This window comes from Giraffa tippelskirchi, chromosome 2 (genome assembly GCF_054371585.1).
Source record: "Giraffa tippelskirchi isolate mGirTip1 chromosome 2, T2T-mGirTip1v1.2.pri, whole genome shotgun sequence".
Taxonomy (NCBI): Eukaryota; Metazoa; Chordata; class Mammalia; order Artiodactyla; family Giraffidae; genus Giraffa; species Giraffa tippelskirchi.
Window position 1 is genome coordinate 95,691,988 of NC_137276.1, and position 18,918 is coordinate 95,710,905.

Below are 18,918 nucleotides of genomic sequence, written 5' to 3' on the forward strand. Positions count from 1 at the left end.
TCTGACTTTTACAGTAATTTTCTCCTTGTATTAAAAAAAAAGTTTTTTCCTAAATCTGTATTCTTCAGCATTATAGTGTACCTCTTGCTCATTATATTAAAAAAAAAAACAAACTCTTAATCTGTAGGTTTTTTCCCTATTCCTTTCTTTTCCTTACAATGTATCTGAAGAACTTGGCTCATTTGACCTATATATCCTACTGTCTGGATTTTGCAATTTGCATACTCATGTACAGTTGATTATGTACCTCTGCCCTGGGTAATTCCTACACATTTGTAGCTGGATTAAAGACTGGATCAGACTCAGATTCAATTCCTTTGGTAATTCTCTAGGTGGTGTTTGGCAGAATCATAGGAGATGCAGAATGTCTCGTTTCTCTTTGTGTTTCCAGCACCTGTTGATACTTGATGCCTGTATCTGTTCATTGAAGGCTGCAAAATAGTGATATTCTAATTCTATCATTTCTTTTACTGGTTAGTAGCCCCTCATTTGAATATGTAGCAGTAAAATCTCTTTAGGAAAGACAGCATAAACAATTTGTTCCATTTATTTACCAATTTTTGAGAAAATGAACTCGTTCCTTATCTTCTGAAGATAATTCTTTTAAAAAATCTAATATCAATATGAAGTCATAAATTTAAACATGCATTTCAGTTCATTGCAGTTATTATAATTATCAAAGCTAATGTGGTCTCATCTTTGAATGGAAGGAGCCTACCCAAGCCTATCCTTTTGATATGACCCTACTAGTCTTTTTTTTCCTTTGGCTATTTCCTGACCAGGGATTGAACCTGTGCCCCCAGCATTGGAAACCGAGTCTTAACCACTGGACCATCAGGGAAGTCCAGCACTATTAATCTTTAATAACTCCCTTGTTGTCTGATATCTTGAATCAATTCTGTCCCAAATATGAAATAATTTCTTCAAGAAACTTTTTTTTTTTTTTCAAAAGGAAATAGCATTTCAAGATCATAACCTGTATTCTAGGGATCCTGAGTCAATCATGGTTTTTGGCTTTTCTGTTCAGTTCAGTTCAGTCGCTCAGTTGTGTCCGACTCTTTGCGACCCCATGAATTGCAGCACGCCAGGGCTGTCTCTCCATCACCAACTCCCAGAGTCTACCCAAACCCATGTCCATTGAGTCAGTGATGCCATCCAACCATCTCATCCTCTGTCGTCCCCTTCTCCTCCTGCCCCCAATCCTACCCAGCATCAGGGTCTTTTCCAGTGAGTCACCTCTTCGCACGAAGTGGCCAAAGTATTGGAGTTTCAGCTTCAACATCAGTCCTTCCAATGAACACCCAGGATTGATCTCCTTTAGGATGGATTGATTGGATCTCCTTGCAGTCCAAGGGACTCTCAAGAGTCTTCTCCAACACCACAGTTCAAAAGCATCAATTCTGCGGCACTCAACTTTCTTCACCGTCCAACTCTCACATCCATACATGACCACTGGAAAAACCATAGCCTTCACTAGATGGACTTCTGTTGGCAAAGTAATGTCTCTGCTTTTAAATATGCTATCTAGGTTGGCCATAACCTTCCTTCCAAGGAGTAAGCGTCTTTTAATTTCATGGCTGCAATCACCATCAGCAGTGATTTTGGAGCCCAAAACAATAAAGTCTGACACTGTTTCCACTGTTTCCCCATCTATTTGCCATGAAGTGATGGGACCAGATGCCATGATCTTAGTTTTCTGAACGTTGAGCTTTAAGCCAACTTTTTCACTCTCCTCTTTCACTTTCATCAAGAGGCTCTTTAGTTCTTCACTTTCTGCCATAAGGGTGGTGTCATCTGCATATCTGAGGTTATTGATATTTCTCCTGGCAATCTTGATTCCAGCTTGTGTTTCTTCCAGCCCAGTGTTTCTCATGATGTACTCTGCATATAAGTTAAATAAGCAGGGTGACAATATACAGCCTTGACGTGCTCCTTTTCCTGTTTGGAACCAGTCTGTTGTTCCACGTCCAGTTCTAACTGTTGCTTCCTGACCTGCATACAGGTTTCTCAGGAGACAGGTCAGATGGTCTGGTATTCCCATCTCTTTCAGAATTTTCCACAGTTTATTGTGATCCACACAGTCAAAGGCTTTGGCATAGTCAATAAAGCAGAAGTAGTTGTTTTTCTGGAACTCTCTTGCTTTTTCGATGATCCAGCGGATGTTGGCAATTTGATCTCTGGTTCCTCTGCCTTTTCTAAAACCAGCTTGAACATCTGGAAGTTCACAGTTCACGTATTGCTGAAGCCTGGCTTGGAGAATTTTGAGCATTACTTTACTAGCATGTGAGATGAGTGCAATTGTGCGGTAGTTTGAGCATTCTTTGGCATTGCCTTTCTTTGGGATTGGAACGACAACTGACCTTTTCCAGTCCTGTGGCCACTGCTGAGTTTTCCAGGTTTGCTGGCATATCGAGTGCAGCACTTTCACAGCATCACCTTTGAGGATTTGAAATAGCTCAACTGGAATTCCATCACCTCCACTAGCTTTGTTCGTAGTGATGCTTTCTAAGGCCCACTTGACTTCACATTCCAGGATGTCTGGCTCCAGGTGAGTGATCACACCATCGTGATTATCTGGGTCGTGAAGATCTTTTTTGTACAGTTTTTCTGTGTATTCTTGCCACCTCTTAATATCTTCTGCTTCTGTTAGGTCCATACCATTTCTGTCCTTTATCGAGCCCATCTTTGCATGAAATGTTCCTTTGGTATCTCTAATTTTCTTGAAGAGATCTCTAGTCTTTCCCAATCTGTTGTTTTCCTCTATTTCTTTGCATTGACCGCTGAGGAAGGCTTTCTTATGTCTCCTTGCTATTCTTTGGAACTCTGCATTGAGATGGGAATATCTTTCCTTTTCTCCTTTGCTTTTCGCTTCTCTTCTCTTCCCAGCTATCTGTAAGGCCTCCTCAGACAGCCATTTTGCTTTTTTGCATTTCTTTTCCATGGGGATTGGCTTTTCTGTAGACAGGTAGATATAACTATCCTCGCTCTGTCTCTGTAAACACACACAGAACTCTTCATTTGTAAAACTGAAATTCTAAACCCATTAAATAACTCACCATTCCCCTGGCAATTGCCATCCTGCTTTCTATATAAGTGGAATCATACAGCATTTGTTTGTGACTAGCTAATATGCTTAAGGTTCATCCATGTTGTAACTTAGGTAAACATTTCCTTCCTGTTTAAGACTGAATGGGCTTCCCTCATGACTCAGACGGTAAAGAATCCACCTGCATCTCAGAAGACCCAGGTTTGATCCCTGGGTCAGGAAGACAGCCTGGAGAAGGAAATGGCTACTTACTTGTCTGGAGAATTCCACGGACAGAGGAGCCTGGCGGGCTACAGTCCATGGGGTCACAAAGAGTTGAACACCACTGAGCTGCTAACAGTACACTACTACTTAAGGCTGAATAATATTCCTCCGTATGGTTTATAGCATATTTTACTTATCTATCCATCTGTTGATGGAACTTGGGTTGCTTCCACCTTTTAGCTATATTTTGTGAATAATGATGCTGTGAACATGAATGTTCAGATATCTTTTTAAGACCCTGCTTTAAGTTCTTTTGTCAAATTGCTGAATCATAATGGCATTTCTACATTTAATTTTTTGAAGAACCACCATGCTACTTTTCATAGCAGCTAACCATTTTATATTCCTGACAGTGCACAAGGGTTTCAGTTTCTCTACATCCTCACCAGTATCTGTTCTTTCTGTTTCTTTTAGCCATCCTAATGAGTATGAGGTGGTATCTCATTGTAGTTTTGATTTGCATTTACCTAATGGGTAATGTTGAAATATTTTCATGTGTTTATAGCCTTTTTTATGTTTTCTTTAGAGAAATGTCTGTTCAGGTTCCTTGCCCATTTTTTAATCAGATTTTTTTGTTGTTAAGTTTCCAGAATTCTCTGTATATTCTGGATTGTTTATTGTTATTTAGTTGCTAAATTGTGTCTGACTCTTGCAACCCCATGGACTGTAGCCCACCAGGCTCCTCTGTCCATGGGATTTCCTAGGAAAGAATACTGTAGTAGGTTGCCATTTTCTTCTCTAGGGGATCTTCCCGACTCAGAGATCAAACCCATGTCCCTTGTGTCTCCTGAATCGGCAGGGAAGTTCTTTATCACTGAGCCACCATGGAATCCCCATATATTCTGGGTATTAATTCTTTATCACATAAATGATTTGTGAATATTTTCTCCCATTCCATGGATTGCCTTTTTACTCTGGTGACAGTATCTTTTGATGCACAAACATTTAAAATTTTTGTAAAGTCCAGTTTGTCTTTTTTTATTTTTTGTTGCCTGTGCCTTTGATGTCATATCTAATAAATCATTGCCAAATTCAGGATTGTGAAGCTTTTAAATTTTAAATTTGTGTTTTATTTTAAATTTTTATAGTTTAAGCTCTTAAATTTAGGTCTTTGATCCATTTGAGTTAATTTTTCTGTATGGTCTTAAGAAGGGTACAACTTCATTCTTTTTACAGTTTTCATAGCAGAGGAAGAGACTGACTATATCCTTTTGAAGGCTTTTTGGCACTTTTATTGAAAACCATTTGACAGTTCAGTCACTCAGTCGTATCCCACTCTTAGCAACCCCATGGACTGTAGCACACCAGGCTTCCCTGTTCATCACCAACTCCCGGAGTTTACTCAGCTCATGTCCATCAAGTCAGTGATGCCATCCAACCATCTTGTCCTCTGTCGTCCCCTTCTCCTTCTGCCTTCGATCTTTCCCAGCATCAGGATCTTTTCCAATGAGTCAGTTATTCCCATCAGGTGGCCAAAGTATTGGAGTTTCAGCTTCAGCATCAGTCCTTCCAATGAATATTCAGGGTTGATTTCCTTTAGGATTGACTGGTTGGATCTCCTCGCAGTCCAAGGGACTCTCAAGGGTCTTCTCCAACACCACAGTTCAAAAGCATCGTTGGTGCTCACATTTGACAGTAAATGTGGGGATTATATCTGGGTTCTTTATTCTATGCAACTGGTCTATGTCAACACCACTCTGTTTTGATTTATGTAGCTTTGCAAAGGAGTTTTAAATCAGGAAGCTGTTACTCTTTCAGCTTCATTCTTCTTTTTCAAGATTACATTCAGGTGATTACATTCAATCTATTCATGGTCCCTTGAGATTCCATATGTATTTTAGGATGGGTTTTCTATTTCTGAAAAAAATGTCATTGGGGTTTTGATGGGGATTACACTGAATCTGTAGATTGCTTTGGTTAGTATCGATGTCTTAATATTAAGTCTTACGATCCATGAATATTGGATGTGATCCCATTTACTTATGTGTTTTTAATTTCTTTGAGCAATGTTTTGTAGTTTTCATTGTACAAGACTTGCACCTCCTTGGTTAAGTTTATTCCTATTTTTATTCTTTGATGCTGTTGTAAATGGAGTTCTTTTATTTTCCATTTTAGGCTATTCGTTGTTAGTCTATAGAAATGCAAATGGTTTTTATATGCTGATTTTCATATCCTGCTGCTTTGCTGAATTCATTTATTCTATGTGTGTGTGTGTATTCTTTAATGTTTTTGGCATATAAAATGGTATTATGTGCAAATAGAGATAATTTGACTTCTTTTCCAATTTGGATATTTTTATTTCTCTTTCTTGCTTAAATGCTTGGTGAGAACTTCCATTTCTATATGAAATAAAAGTGGTGAATGTGGAGAATGTGGACATCCTTGCCTTGTTCCTCATCTTAGAGGGAAAGCTTGTAGTCTTGCGCTGTTGAATATGATGTTTGCTGTAGCTTTTTCATATATGGCTTTTGTTGAGTTGTGTGCGTGTTAGTTTGCTTCAGTCATGTCCTACACTTTAACACCCTAGGGTCCTCTGTCCATGGATTCTCCAGGCAAGAATACTGGATTGGGTTGCCATTTCCTCCTCCAGGGGATCTTTTGTTGAGTTAGTTTCCTTCTATTCCTAGTTGTTGAGTGTTTATAACAAGAACGTGTTGGATTTGTAAAATGCTTTTTCTGCAGCGATGAGATGATTGTATGTTTTTTTTCCTTCATTCCATTAATGTAGTGTAATATGTAATACACTGATTTCTTTTTGTATGTTGAACTAATTCTTACATTCCAAGTATAAATCCCACTTGAATATGGTGTATAATCCTTTTAATATGCTGCCGAATTTGGTGTGTGCATGCTCAGTTGCTTGTGTATGACCCTTGCAAACTCATGGACTATAGCCCTCCAGGCTCCTCTGTCCATGGGAATTTTCCAGGGAAGAATACTTGCAATGGGTTGCCATTTCCTCCTGCAGGGAATCTTCCCAACCCACGGTTCAAATCCTCGTCTCCTGTGCCTCCTGCATTGGCACTCAGATTCTTTACCACTAAGCCACCTGGGAAGCCTTTGGTTTACTAGTATTTTGCATCAGTGCTTGTAAGGGATATTACTGTTTTTCTTGTACTGTCTGACTCTTTAATATTCAGTTCAGTTCAGTCGCTCAGTCATATCCGACTATTTGCGACCCCATGAATCGCAGCACGCCAGGCCTCCCTGTCCATCACTGACTCCCGGAGTTTACCCAAATTCATGTCCGTCGAGTCGGTGATGCCATCCAGCCATCCCATCCTCTGTCGTCCCCTTCTCCTCCTGCCCCCAATCCTTCCCAGCATCAGGGTCTTTTCCAATGAGTCAACTCTTCGCATGAGGTGGCCAAAGTATTGGAGTTTCAGCTTCAACATCAGTCCTTCCAATGAACACTGAGGGCTGATCTCCTTTAGGATGGACTGGTTGGATCTCCTTGGAGTCCAAGGGACTCTCAAGAGTCTTCTCCAACACCACAGTTCAAAAGCATCAATTCTGCGGCGCACAGCTTTCTTCACAGTCCAACTCTCACATCCATACATGACTACTGGAAAAACCATAGCCTTGACTAGATGGACCTTTGTTGGCAAAGTAATGTCTCTGCTTTTTAATATGCTGTCTAGGTTGGTCATAACTTTCCTTCCAAGGAGTAAGTATCTTTTAATTTCATGGCTGCAGTCACCATCTGCAGTGATTTTGGAGCCCCGCAAAATAAAGTCTGCCACTGTTTGCAGTGTTTCCCCGTCTATTTGCCATGAAGTGATGGGACCAGATGCCATGATCTTAGTTTTCTGAATGTTGAGCTTTAAGCCAACTTTTTCACTCTCCTCTTTAACTTTCATTAAGAGGCTTTTTAGTTCTTCTTCACTTTCTGCCATAAGGGTGGTGTCATCTTCCTAGCTGACATTACTGATATTTCTCACGACAATCTTAATTCCAGCTTGTGCTTCTTCCAGGCTAGCGTTTCTCATGATGTACTCTGCATATAAGTTAAATAAGCAGGGTGACAATACACAGCCTTAACGTATTCCTTTTCCTATTTGGAACCAGTCTGTTGTTCCACGTCCAGTTCTAACTGTTGCTTCCTGACCTGCATACAGGTTTCTCAAGAGGCAGGTCAGGTGGTCTGGTATTCCCATCTCTTTCAGAATTTTCCACAGTTTATTGTGATCCACACAGTCAAAGGCTTTGGCATAGTCGATAAAGCAGAAGTAGATGTTTTTCTGGAACTCTCTTGCTTTTTCGATGATCCAGCGGATGTTGGCAATTTGATCTCTGGTTCCTCTGCTTTTTCTAAAACCAGCTTGAACATCTGGAAGTTCACGGTTCATGTATTGCTGAAGCCTGGCTTGGAGAATTTTGAGCATTACTCAACTAGTGTGTGAGATGAGTGCAATTGTGCAGTAGTTTGAGCGTTCTTTGGCATTGCCTTTCTTTGAGGTTGGGGTGAAAACTGAAGTTTTCCAGTCCTGTTACCACTGCTGAGTTTTCCAAATTTGCTGGCATATTGAGTGCAGCACTTTCACAGCATCATCTTTCAGGATTTGAAATATTAAGGTGATGCTATCCTCCAAAAATGAGTTAAGAAGTATTCCCTTGTCTAATTTTTTGGAATAGTTTGAGAAGAATTGTTAGTGGTTCTTCAGATGTTTTGTTAGAATTCCTCAGTGAAGCTACTTGGTCCACGGCTTTTCTTTTGGGGAGAGTTTTTTGATTACTGATTCAGTCTCATTACTAGTTACAGATGTATTGCTATTTTCTATTTCTTTGTGATTCAATCTTGGTAGGTTTTGTGTTTATAGGAATTTGTCCATTTCATTTTGGTTATCTAATTTGTTGGCATACAATTGTTCATAATATTAATACTTTTTTTTCTGTATAGTTGGTAGTAATGTTCCCACTTTAGTTTCTGATTTTAGTAATTTGAGGCTTCTCTTTTTTTCTGTTCATCAGGTAAAATTCATCATTTTTGTTGATCTTTTCAGATGTCTTTCATTGACTTTCTCTATTGCTTTCCTAGTCTCTATTCTTTTGTTTCTACTCTAATTAATCTTTATTTTTTTCTTTTGCTAGTTTTGGGTTTGGTTTGTTCTTTTTCTAGTTCCTTAAGTTGCAAACATAGGTTGTTAATTTGAGATCTTTCATGTTTTTAAGGTAAATTTTTATAACTCTAAATTTCCCTCTTAGGATTGCTTTCACTGTGTCCCATAAGTTTTGAAATAGTGTGTTTTGTTTTCATTAATATCTTAAGAGTTTTCTGATTTCTCTTGTGATTTCTTCTTTCATCCATTAGTTATTTACAAATGTGTTGTCTAATTTCCATAAAATTATGAATTTTTGTTTTATTTTTTGATTTCTAACTTCACCTCTTTGTGGAGACTTAATTTGTGGTTTAACATGTAGTCTATCCTGATAATGTCCCATGTACACTTGGAAGACTGTATTCTGTTGTTGAGCAGTGTTCTTTTCTTTTCTTTTTTTCTTTTTGATCAGCTTGTGGGATCTTAGTTCTCTGACTAAGGATCAAACCCGTGCTTCCTTCAGTGGAAGCATGGAGTCCTAAACCACTGGACTACCGAGGAGTTCCCCAGAGTGTTCTTTATAAATCTACTAGATCTGATTGTTTTACTCTGTCACATTGTCTGTTTCATTACTTTTCTTCTGTCTGATTACCATGTATTCTTGAGAATGGGGTGTTAAAATCTCCAACTATATTGTAGAACTGTTTCTTCTTTCAATTCTGTCAATTTTTACTTCACATGTTTTAGTGGTCTGTTATTAAGTGCATGCTGCTGCTGCTGCTGCTGCTAAGTCGCTTCAGTTGTGTCCGACTCTGTGCAACCCCATAGACGGCAGCCCATCAGGCTCCCCTGTCCCTGGGATTCTCCAGGCAAGAATACTGGAGTGGGTTGCCATTTCCTTCTCCAGTGCATGAAAGGGAAAAGTGAAAGTGAAGTCACTCAGTCGTGTCCGACTCTTAGCGACCCCATGGACTGTAGCCTACCAGGCTCCTCCATCCATGGGATTTTCCAGGCAAGAGTACTGGAGTGGGTATTAAGTGCATAAGTGTTTATAATTGTTATGTATTCTAGCTGTATTTAATCTTTTATTAGTATGTAATGTCCTTTTTTATCTCTAGTAGCCTTTTTTGATTTAAAGTCTATTTTGTCTGATACTAATATAGCTATCCTTTCTTTCTTTATTTTTTTAAAAAATTATTTGCATGAAATAACTTTTAGCATTCTTTCACTTTCAATCTCTTTGTGTCTCTGGCTCTAAAATGGGTCTTGTTTTAGGCACATAGTTGGATCATGTTTTCTTAAATTCATTCTACCAGTATGTCAAGAGTTTGACCCTTTTACATTTAGAGTGATTACTGATAGGTAGCACGATTACAGATAGTAATCCCCTATTTTTTTTGTAACATCTTATGGCTTCCCCCCCCCCATTTCCTGTGTTACTGTCTTCTTGTGTTTAGTTGATTTTTTTGGTAGCAGAATGTTTCCTTTTTCTATATATTCTATCACTGTTTTCATTGTGGTTACCATGAGGATTACATTTATCATTATAAAAATATAACACTAATTTGAATTTATCACAGCTTCACTTAAATAACGTATAAAAATTCTGCTTCTTTACAGCTCTATCCCCACCTCTTTCAGTTGTTGATGTTGCACAGTTAATCTTTATGCATGTGTGCCTGAAAACAAATTAAAAATTCTAGTAAATGAGTTAGTCTCTTAAATTAGGTAGAAAATGTGTGACATTACAAACCAAAGTTACAATAATATTAGCTTTAGACTAATGATTGTTTTTTAAAAAACAATCTGTTTCTTAAGTCATGTAGAAAGCAAAAAGTGAAGTTACACATCTTTGTTATAATAATAGCAACTTTTATAATTGCCTTTGTATTTACCATGCCATTTACCTTTATTGAGATACTTATTGTTTTCATATGGCTTTGATTTACTGTCTTATGTCCTTTCATTTCAACCAGCAGGACTCCCTTTACCATTACTTGTAGGACAGGTCTAGTGGTAAGGAACTCCTTAAACTTTTGTTTATCTGGAAATATCTTTATTTTGTTCTCACTTTTGAAGGATAGTTTTGCCAAACATAGGATTCTTGATTGACAGTTTCTTTCTTTCAGAAAGAAATATATCATCTCACTACCTCCTGGTCTCCAAAGTTCCTGTTAAGAAATCTGCTGGTAATCTTACTGATGATTCCTTGTGTGTGATGTGTCACTTCTCCCTTGCTACTTTCAAGATTCTTTGTTATTTCAAAAGCTTGATTGTAGTACTTCTTGTTATAGGTCTCTGAGTTTTTGTTTCTAGGAGTTTGTGTCTTTCAACAAATTTGGGAAGTTTTCAGCCATCATTTCATATTCTCCCTGCCACCCTCCCTTTTCTCCTTCTGGGACTCCCACAGTTCGTGTGTTGACACAACTGATGGTGTCTCACAGGTCCTTTAGGTACGGTTCACTTTTTCCAGTCTTTTTTTTTTCCTGTTCTTTAGACTTGATAATTTCCATTGACTTACCTTCACACTTACCGGGATTCACTCTTTTGCCTGCTCAAATCTGCATTTGAATGCCCCTAGTGAATTTTTTATTTCAGTTATCATACTTTTCAACTCCAGAATATTTTTGATTTTTGTTTTTCGGTTTTCTGTCTCTTTACTGATATTTCTCTTTTGATCATATATTTTTTCTTATTTTTTCTCCATATCTTCCTTTAGTTCTTTGAATTTTTTAAGGTGGTTGTTTTAAATGCTTTATGTAGTAGATCTGCCATCAGGTTTTTTTTTTTCCCCAGGGATAGTTTCTTTTGATTTTTTTTTTTCTTTGAATGAGCCATGCTTTCCAGATTCTTTGTATGCTTTACTTTTTATTGAAAACTGGACATTTGAATCTAGTAATATCTATGGCAATAAGGTTCTCTTTCTTTGCCATGGTTTGCTGGGTTTTGTTTTTGTTTTAAATTGTGGCTGTCTTTGTGCTGAGGATCAGCCTGACATATAAATGAGGTATTTTTTAGCCTACACCTTTCTCTGGGTACATGCAGTGGCTTTCTAATTCCCCATATATGCATTTAGGAGTGCTATATGTGAACCTTGTTTGGATTCTGATTTGGAAAAGAAAAACAAGATATTTTTAAGACATTTGGGGGAAAATTGAACATGGACTAGATATTAACTGATAGTAAGGAATTAATATAATGGGTGTGACAGTGGTATTGAAGTTATGTTTAAAATGAGTCTATATTTATTGGAGGTGAGTACTGAAATATAAGTGGGTAAGAGAAATGAAATAAATATGGAAGAATGTTGGTTATTATTGATCTTGGGTTAATGAATATACATGGGTTCATTTTACTCTTTCTCTACTTCTATGTATTTTGTAAAATTTCTCTAATGAAAAGTTTAAAAACTAGTTGAAAGGTGGTAGCCATTGAAGTTGGCTGACACTTTCAAAAAGTATTTTTATTTAAATAAAAGTGAGAGAGATGAATATAGTACATTAGAGACCAGAGTTTAAAGGGGGAGAGAGTACTCTATGATGTCAGCAGCAAAAATGGCAGAATTGGAGAATTTGCAACATGTTACTAGATTTAGCTGAAAATGAATTATTGGTGACTAGTATTGGTGGATTTCACTATCTGAAGCAGAAGTAGAAGGACAGAAGGGTGGTTTGCAAGAAAGACTGAACTAGTAGTAGGGAGGATCATTTTACTTCTCTGGGTCTCACATGGTTATAGCAGCTGATATATTGGTACAATTCTCCCAGCACTCCTTCCTGCCAGCTCTGGACAGCTAGAGATGTTAGATTAAACACTTTCCAAGGTTCTCTCATGTTGTGAGATTCCATGATGCTAATGAATATGTGTGTATGATTGTGCCTCTGCAAAGGAATAGGTAGATACCATAAGAATTTAAGGAAATGTTTTCCTGTAGAATGGCAGAGTCTTAGACAACAAGAGCATGTGATAGGAGGGTAGACTGAATATAAACTTGTGTGTGTGCCAGTCAAATAGAATATGTTGTGTTGCTGGCTTTTGATCTACTTAGAAATAAAGACCACCTACCCACTCCAGTACTCTCGCCTGGAAAATCCCATGGACAGCAGAGCCTGGTAGGCTGCAGTCCATGGTGTCACTAAGAGTCGGACACGACTGAGCGACTTCACTTTCACTTTTCACTTTCATGCATTGGAGGAGGAACTGGCAACCCACTCCAGTGTTCCTGCCTAGAGAATACCAGGAACAGGGGAGCTTGGTGGGCTGCTGTCTGTGGGTTCGCACAAAGTCGGACACGACTGAAGTGACTTAGTAGCAAGAACGTGACATTTAATTTACCCTTTGAGTTAGGCTAGTGAATCAATTGTTAAACTAATGAATTCAGACAATTCTTTCAGTGTTTTGGGAAGCAGCTTCCAAAAAATGTTCGTTTATTAGCATCACTTGCTTTTCACATTACCTAGTTAAAACAAATAGTTATCTTTGTGTATATGTGTGTAAAACCCCATAATGTTTCATTTCTAGAAGAAAACATTCTAAAATTCTAAAAATTAGTTTTCTTAGAAGTCATAGAAGTTTTGGAATAGGAATGCTTAAAATTGCCCAAGAGTAGTAGGTTCTTTTAAATATAATTTTCCTTAACACCTGTTGCACTTTTTTTTAATTTAGGCAGTTCACTTTTTATTGCCAATCTCAACTTCTTTTGACTCTACAAAAGAAATTGTATCTACAGCAGCCCCTAAAGCCAAGGAGTCCAGCAAATCATCAGATAAGACTCATGACTGAAAAACAGGTAAACCTGAAATATTTGAAACGAGTGTTTATCAAAGTATGTGTCAAAGAATACCACATCTACAAATGTGAAAAATCTTAACTTTAAAAGGCTACTTTAGTAAAATCATTTTGGGAAATGATGGGTTAAAACTATTAAATGGTATCCTTATTCTAAGACTTCACAGCAGTATCAGTCTCCAGAAGGAGGCTTTATTATACAGTTTTTCCTACTTACGTAATACTAATTTGATGAATATTTCATTAGACTGGTCTTCTTCAGTTTATACTTGGAAAATGCTATTCTCAACTGTTTTGGAATTTGCAAACACTTATGTTTTCCTTCAAACATAATGTAACTCAGATGACCATTATATCTACTACCATGGGCAAGAATCCCTTAGAAGAAATGGAGTAGCCATCATAGTCAACAAAAGAGCCCAAAATGTAGTACTTGGATTCAATCTTAAAAACGACAGAACGATCACTGTTCGTTTCCAAGGCAAACCATTCAATATCACAGTAATCCAAGTCTATGCCCCGACCAGTAATGCTGAAGAAGCTGGAGTTGAATGGTTCTATGAAGACCTATAAGACCTTCTAGAACTAACACCCAAAAAAGATGTCCTTTTCATTATAGGGGACTGGAATGCAAAAGTAGGAAATCAAGAAATACCTGGAGTAACAGGCAAGTTTGTCCTTGGCATACAGAATGAAGCAGGGCAAAGGCTAACAGAGTTTTGCCAAGAGAACGCACTAGTCATAGCAAACAGCCTCTTCCAACAACACAGGAGAAGACTCTGCATGTGGACATCACCAGATGGTCAACACCGAAATCAGATCGATTATATTCTTTGCAGCCAAAGATGGAGAAGCTCTATACAGTCAGCAGAAACAAGACCAGAAGCTGACTATGGCTCAGATCATGAACTCCTTATTGCCAAATTCAGACTTAAATTGAAGAAAGTGGGGAAAACCACTAGACCATTCAGGTATGACCTAAATCATATCCCTTATGATTATACAGTGGAAGTGACAAATAGGTTCAAGGGATTAGGTCTGATAGACAGAGTTCCTGAAGAACTATGGATGGAGGTTCATGACATTGTACAGGAGGCAGTGATCAAGACCATCCCCAAGAAAAAGAAATGCAAAAAGGCAAAATGGTTGTCAGAGGAGGCCTTACTGTGAAGGCTATGAAAAGAAGAGAAGGGAAAGGCAAAGGAGAAAAGGAAAGATACACCTATTTGAATGCAGAGTTCCAAAGAATAACAAGGAGAGATAAGAAAGCCTTCCTCAGTGATCAGTGCAAAGAAATAGAGGAAAACAATGAAATGGGAAAGACTAGAAATCTCTTCAAGAAAATTAGAGATACCAAGGGAACATTTCATGCAAAAGTGGGCACAATAAAGGACAGAAATGGTATGGACCTAACAGAAGCAGAAGATATTAAGAAGAGATGGCAAGAATACACAGAAGAACTATACAAAGAAGATCTTCATGACCCAGATAATCATGATGGTGTGATCACTCACCTAGAGCCAGACATCTTAGAATGTAAAGTCAGGTGGGCCTTAGGAAGCATCACTACGAACAAAGATAATGGAGGTGAAGGATTTCCAGTTGAGCTATTTCAAATCCTACAAGATGATACTGTGAAAGTGCTGCACTCGATATGCCAGCACATTTGGAAAACTCAGCAGTGGCCACAGGACTTGAAAGGGTCAGTTTTCATCCCAATCCCAAAGAAAGGCAACGCCAAAGAATGCTCAAACTACTGCACAATTGCACTCATCTCACACGCTAATAAAGTAATGCTCAAAATTCTCCAAGCCAGGCTTCAACAGTCTGTGAACTGTGAACTTTGACATGTTCAAGCTGGATTTAGAAAAGGCAGAGGAACCAGAGATCAAATTGCCAACATCCGTTGGATCATCAAAAAAGCAAGAGAGTTCCAGAAAAACATCTACTTTTACTTTATTGACTATGCCCAAGCCTTTGACTATGTGGATCACAACAAACTGGAAAATTCTGAAAGAGATGGGAATACCAGACCACCTGACCTGCCTCTTGAGAAATCTGTATGCAGTCAGGAAGCAACAGTTAGAACTTGACATGGAACTACAGACTGGTTCCAAATCGGGAAAGGAGTCCGTCAAGGCTGTATATTGTCATCATGCTTATTTAACTTATATGCAGAGAACATCATGTGAAATGCTGGGCTTGATGAAGCACAAGCTGGAATCAAGATTGCCCAGAGAAGTATCAATAACCTCAGATATGCAGATGATACCACACTTATGGCAGAAAGGGAGGAGGAACTAAAGAGCCTCTTGATCCAAGAGGAGAGTGAAAAAGTTAGCTTAAAACTCAATATTCAGAAAACTAAGATCATGGCATCTGGTCCCATCACTTCATGGCAAATAGATGGGGAAACAGTGACAAACGGTAGTTTTTTGGGCTCCAAAATCACTGCAGATGGTGACTGCAGCCATGAAATTAAAAGACGCTTGCTCCTTGAAAGAAAAGTTATGACCAACCTAGACAGCATATTAAAAAGCAGAGACATTACTTTGCCAACAAAGGTCAGTATAGTCAAAACTGTGGTTTTTTCAGTATTCATGTATGGATGTGAGAGTTGGACTATAAAGAAAGCTGAGCGCCGCAGAATTGATGCTTTTGAACTGTGGTGTTGGAGAAGACTCTTGAGAGTCCCTTGGACTCCAAGGAGATCCAACCAGTCCATCCTAAAGGAGATCAGTCCTGCATATTCATTGGAAGGACTGATGCTGAGGCTAAAACTCCAATACTTTGGCCACCTGATGTGAAGAACTGAGTCACTGGAAAAGACCCTAATGCTGGGAAGCATTGAGAGCAGGAGGAGACGAGGATGACAGAGGATGAGATGGTTGAATGGCATCACCGACTCAGTGGACATGAGTTTGAGTAAACTCTGGCAATTGACGATGGACAGGGAGATCTGGTGTGCTGCTGTCCATGGGGTTGCAAAGAGTTGGACACGACTGAACAACTGAACTGATGTTTTTCTTTCTCTTAAAGGAGTTACCAGGACTTCCATGGCAGTCCAGTGGTTGAGACTTTGCCTCCCAGTGCATAGGGTGTGGGTTCAATCCCTGATCGGGGAGCTAAGATCCTACAGGCTTCTTGGCCAAAAAAACCAAAGCATAAAACAGAAGCAATATTGTAACAAATTCAATAAAGTCTTAAAAATGGTTCACATGAAAAAAAAAAATCTTAAAAAAGTTTTCAGGGAACAGTATTTGTGTAATTTGGTCATTCAAAATGTGTGACTTTTTTTACAGAGCATTTTTTTTTTTTAATGAGTCATAGTAGGTTTCCACTTATATACCCACACAGAGATTTTGACTTCCAAAACATATACTAGCAACAGTTTTAGTTCTGTTTCTTTAATCTTTGCGACCATTCTGGACAAAAATAAGGGAAAAAAATTGTCATGGGGAGGAGAGTTACAGAAAAGATAAAGAAAGGGAAGAAAGTCAGCAGTCAAAAGGAAAGATTTGTTTGGTACTGTGAGCCATAATCCTATCAAAGAGTCATCAGAACAATTTGGTTTTTGTCTTGATAGGTTTTTTAAAATTGAAATATAGTTGATTTACAATATTAACTTCAGCTGTGTAGCATAGTGAATCAGTAGTTTTACAGATTTTACTCCTTTAAAAGTTATTACAAGATAATGGTTATAATTCTCTGGCTATACAGTATATCCTTGTTGCTTATCTATTTTGATAGATTTTTTAATGTCTGAGCGGTATATGGATGTGAGTGTGACAGTTACTCAGTCATGCTTGACTCTTTGCAACCCTGTGGACTGCAAAGTAGCCTGCCAGGCTCCTCTGTCCATGGAATTCTCCAGGCAAGATTACTGGAGTGGGTTGCCATTTCCTTCTCCATTGGATGTGAAAAGTAATACTTTTATTTGAACTGTTAAAATTTTTCTAGGAGGGAGGGGAAAAATTGTCCAAATTATTAATATTAACATTATTATAATATTTACATGCTATTCACTAATAAAATATATTAGATACTTTTCAAGCATTTAAATAAATTGAAAATTTACTCAAATCACCTTTTTACAAATATGCTTACATTATACTATATAAGATACTTAAGGTCTTTTAAAAAGAATGCAAAGTATCTCACACACTGATTTCAAAATTGATCATTGCACTTAAGAACCTGTTATTGATGTTAATATCATGAATTTAAATGTCATTTAAAAAATATCTATTTCTGTTCTTACTGTATTTTATGTTCTTTTCTTCCTCATTGTTAAGTTTTTATTTATTGTTAGGTTTTATTCTTTTTTAATCTGGAGAGAGTTCCCTTCTCGGTTTCATGGGGTAAATACATATTTAGAATCAGGGATACAAAACTTAAGAGTGTCTTTCAGAATATTTCTACTAGAATCAGTTACCTAGATGGACAGACTCCTTTTCATAGTTAGACCTTGTCCGTTATACAAGGAACTACCCAAGTTATTGGCTCTTCCAGTCACATATGGTTAATTTTGTTGTGACCCTGGTCATTGTTAAAGTGACAGTTAAATAAAAAACCTTAAATAAAAAGTTCAGTTAAATAAAAAACTTAAGGTCTGTTTAATTCACTGAAATTATAAGGCTTTTAATTTATTCATTAAGACCTCTATATGTATTCTGGAATTTTGTAATTCCAGATATAATGTAACTATCCGTGCTTATTTGCATCCTTTTTACTCTCATTTTGTTAGAAATAAATCTGTTTTAATTTTAATCATTATGTGTGTATAAAAATTCATATCAAAGCTTTTGGAGAAAAAGTCTGTTCTGAAAACAAAGGAAATTATTTATAAGAGGGCATTTCTTCACCCTATATCTTAACGTTGATCCTTTTCTGTCTCCTTGTAATTGTAGCGGGAAGAAGCAGAATGGGAAAACATAAATGTGCTGTTGATGATGCATGGCTTAAAGCCTTTATCTCTAGTCAAAAGAACAGATATGAAAGGTAATCAAATTATATTCTTGCTCCTTAAGATAAAAAGCTTCTTTTTTTGTTAAAATTTTTCAATGTTAATTTTTTTATCTTCATTTTTACTATGTGTATTTTCAAAAAATGTAGATCTCATCATTTTTGACAAACAGTCATCACAAAGGATGAGGGAGAATTTAAAAACAATGATGGAGGAAACATCACGTCAACAGAACATGATCCAGGAGCTCATAGAAACTAATAAACAGCTTAAGTAAGAAAATGGAAAAAAATCTGTTTTGAATTGTGTGTGAACAAATGATGTGCATTTTAAAAATAACTTGCTTGAAAAGAATCTTGAAATTTAATTTTCCATTTGATTAAATATTAAGTAAAAAATATTTTTAGTAGGTAAATCTTTTGGTAATAGCTTCAATATATAATGCTACCCTATATTTCCTCTGTTAATTTGTGTTATAGAAATTTTAAGAATGCAAAAAATTTTAGAAAGTCATTATGTTGTTAGATGGATATGTTGGTTGATTTGATTTATTTCTATTACTAAGAGAAGGAATTGTGTGTGTGTTACTAGAAATGAACTTCAGCAACAACAAAGCCGAACAGCAGATCAGGAACAACGAGCTAATGACTTGGAACAAATTATGGAGAGTGTGAAGTCCAAAATTGGTGAAATGGAGGATGAATCAGTAAATAGGGTTTGCCAGCAACAGAATAAAATAAAAGAACTTCAAAAGGAGCATAAAGCTTTACAGGTACTGAGTTAAGCATTTTCTTACATGATAGTCTTAAAACACC

At 37.4% G+C, this 18,918-nt stretch overlaps 1 protein-coding gene across 43 annotated transcripts in view; it reads left to right on the forward strand.

Moving 5' to 3' along the window:
- Positions 1-18,918, forward strand: part of CEP70 (centrosomal protein 70) — a 119,837-nt gene that overhangs the window by 18,532 nt on the left and 82,387 nt on the right. For all 43 annotated transcript variants that reach the window (XM_081574060.1, XM_081574062.1, XM_081574070.1 and 40 more), the window contains 4 exons: positions 13,015-13,138; positions 18,048-18,138; positions 18,253-18,376; positions 18,695-18,875. In XM_081574060.1, the coding sequence (XP_081430186.1) occupies positions 13,124-13,138; positions 18,048-18,138; positions 18,253-18,376; positions 18,695-18,875 (411 nt within the window). In that variant the 5' untranslated portion in view covers positions 13,015-13,123. The remainder of the gene's footprint in view (positions 1-13,014; positions 13,139-18,047; positions 18,139-18,252; positions 18,377-18,694; positions 18,876-18,918) is intronic.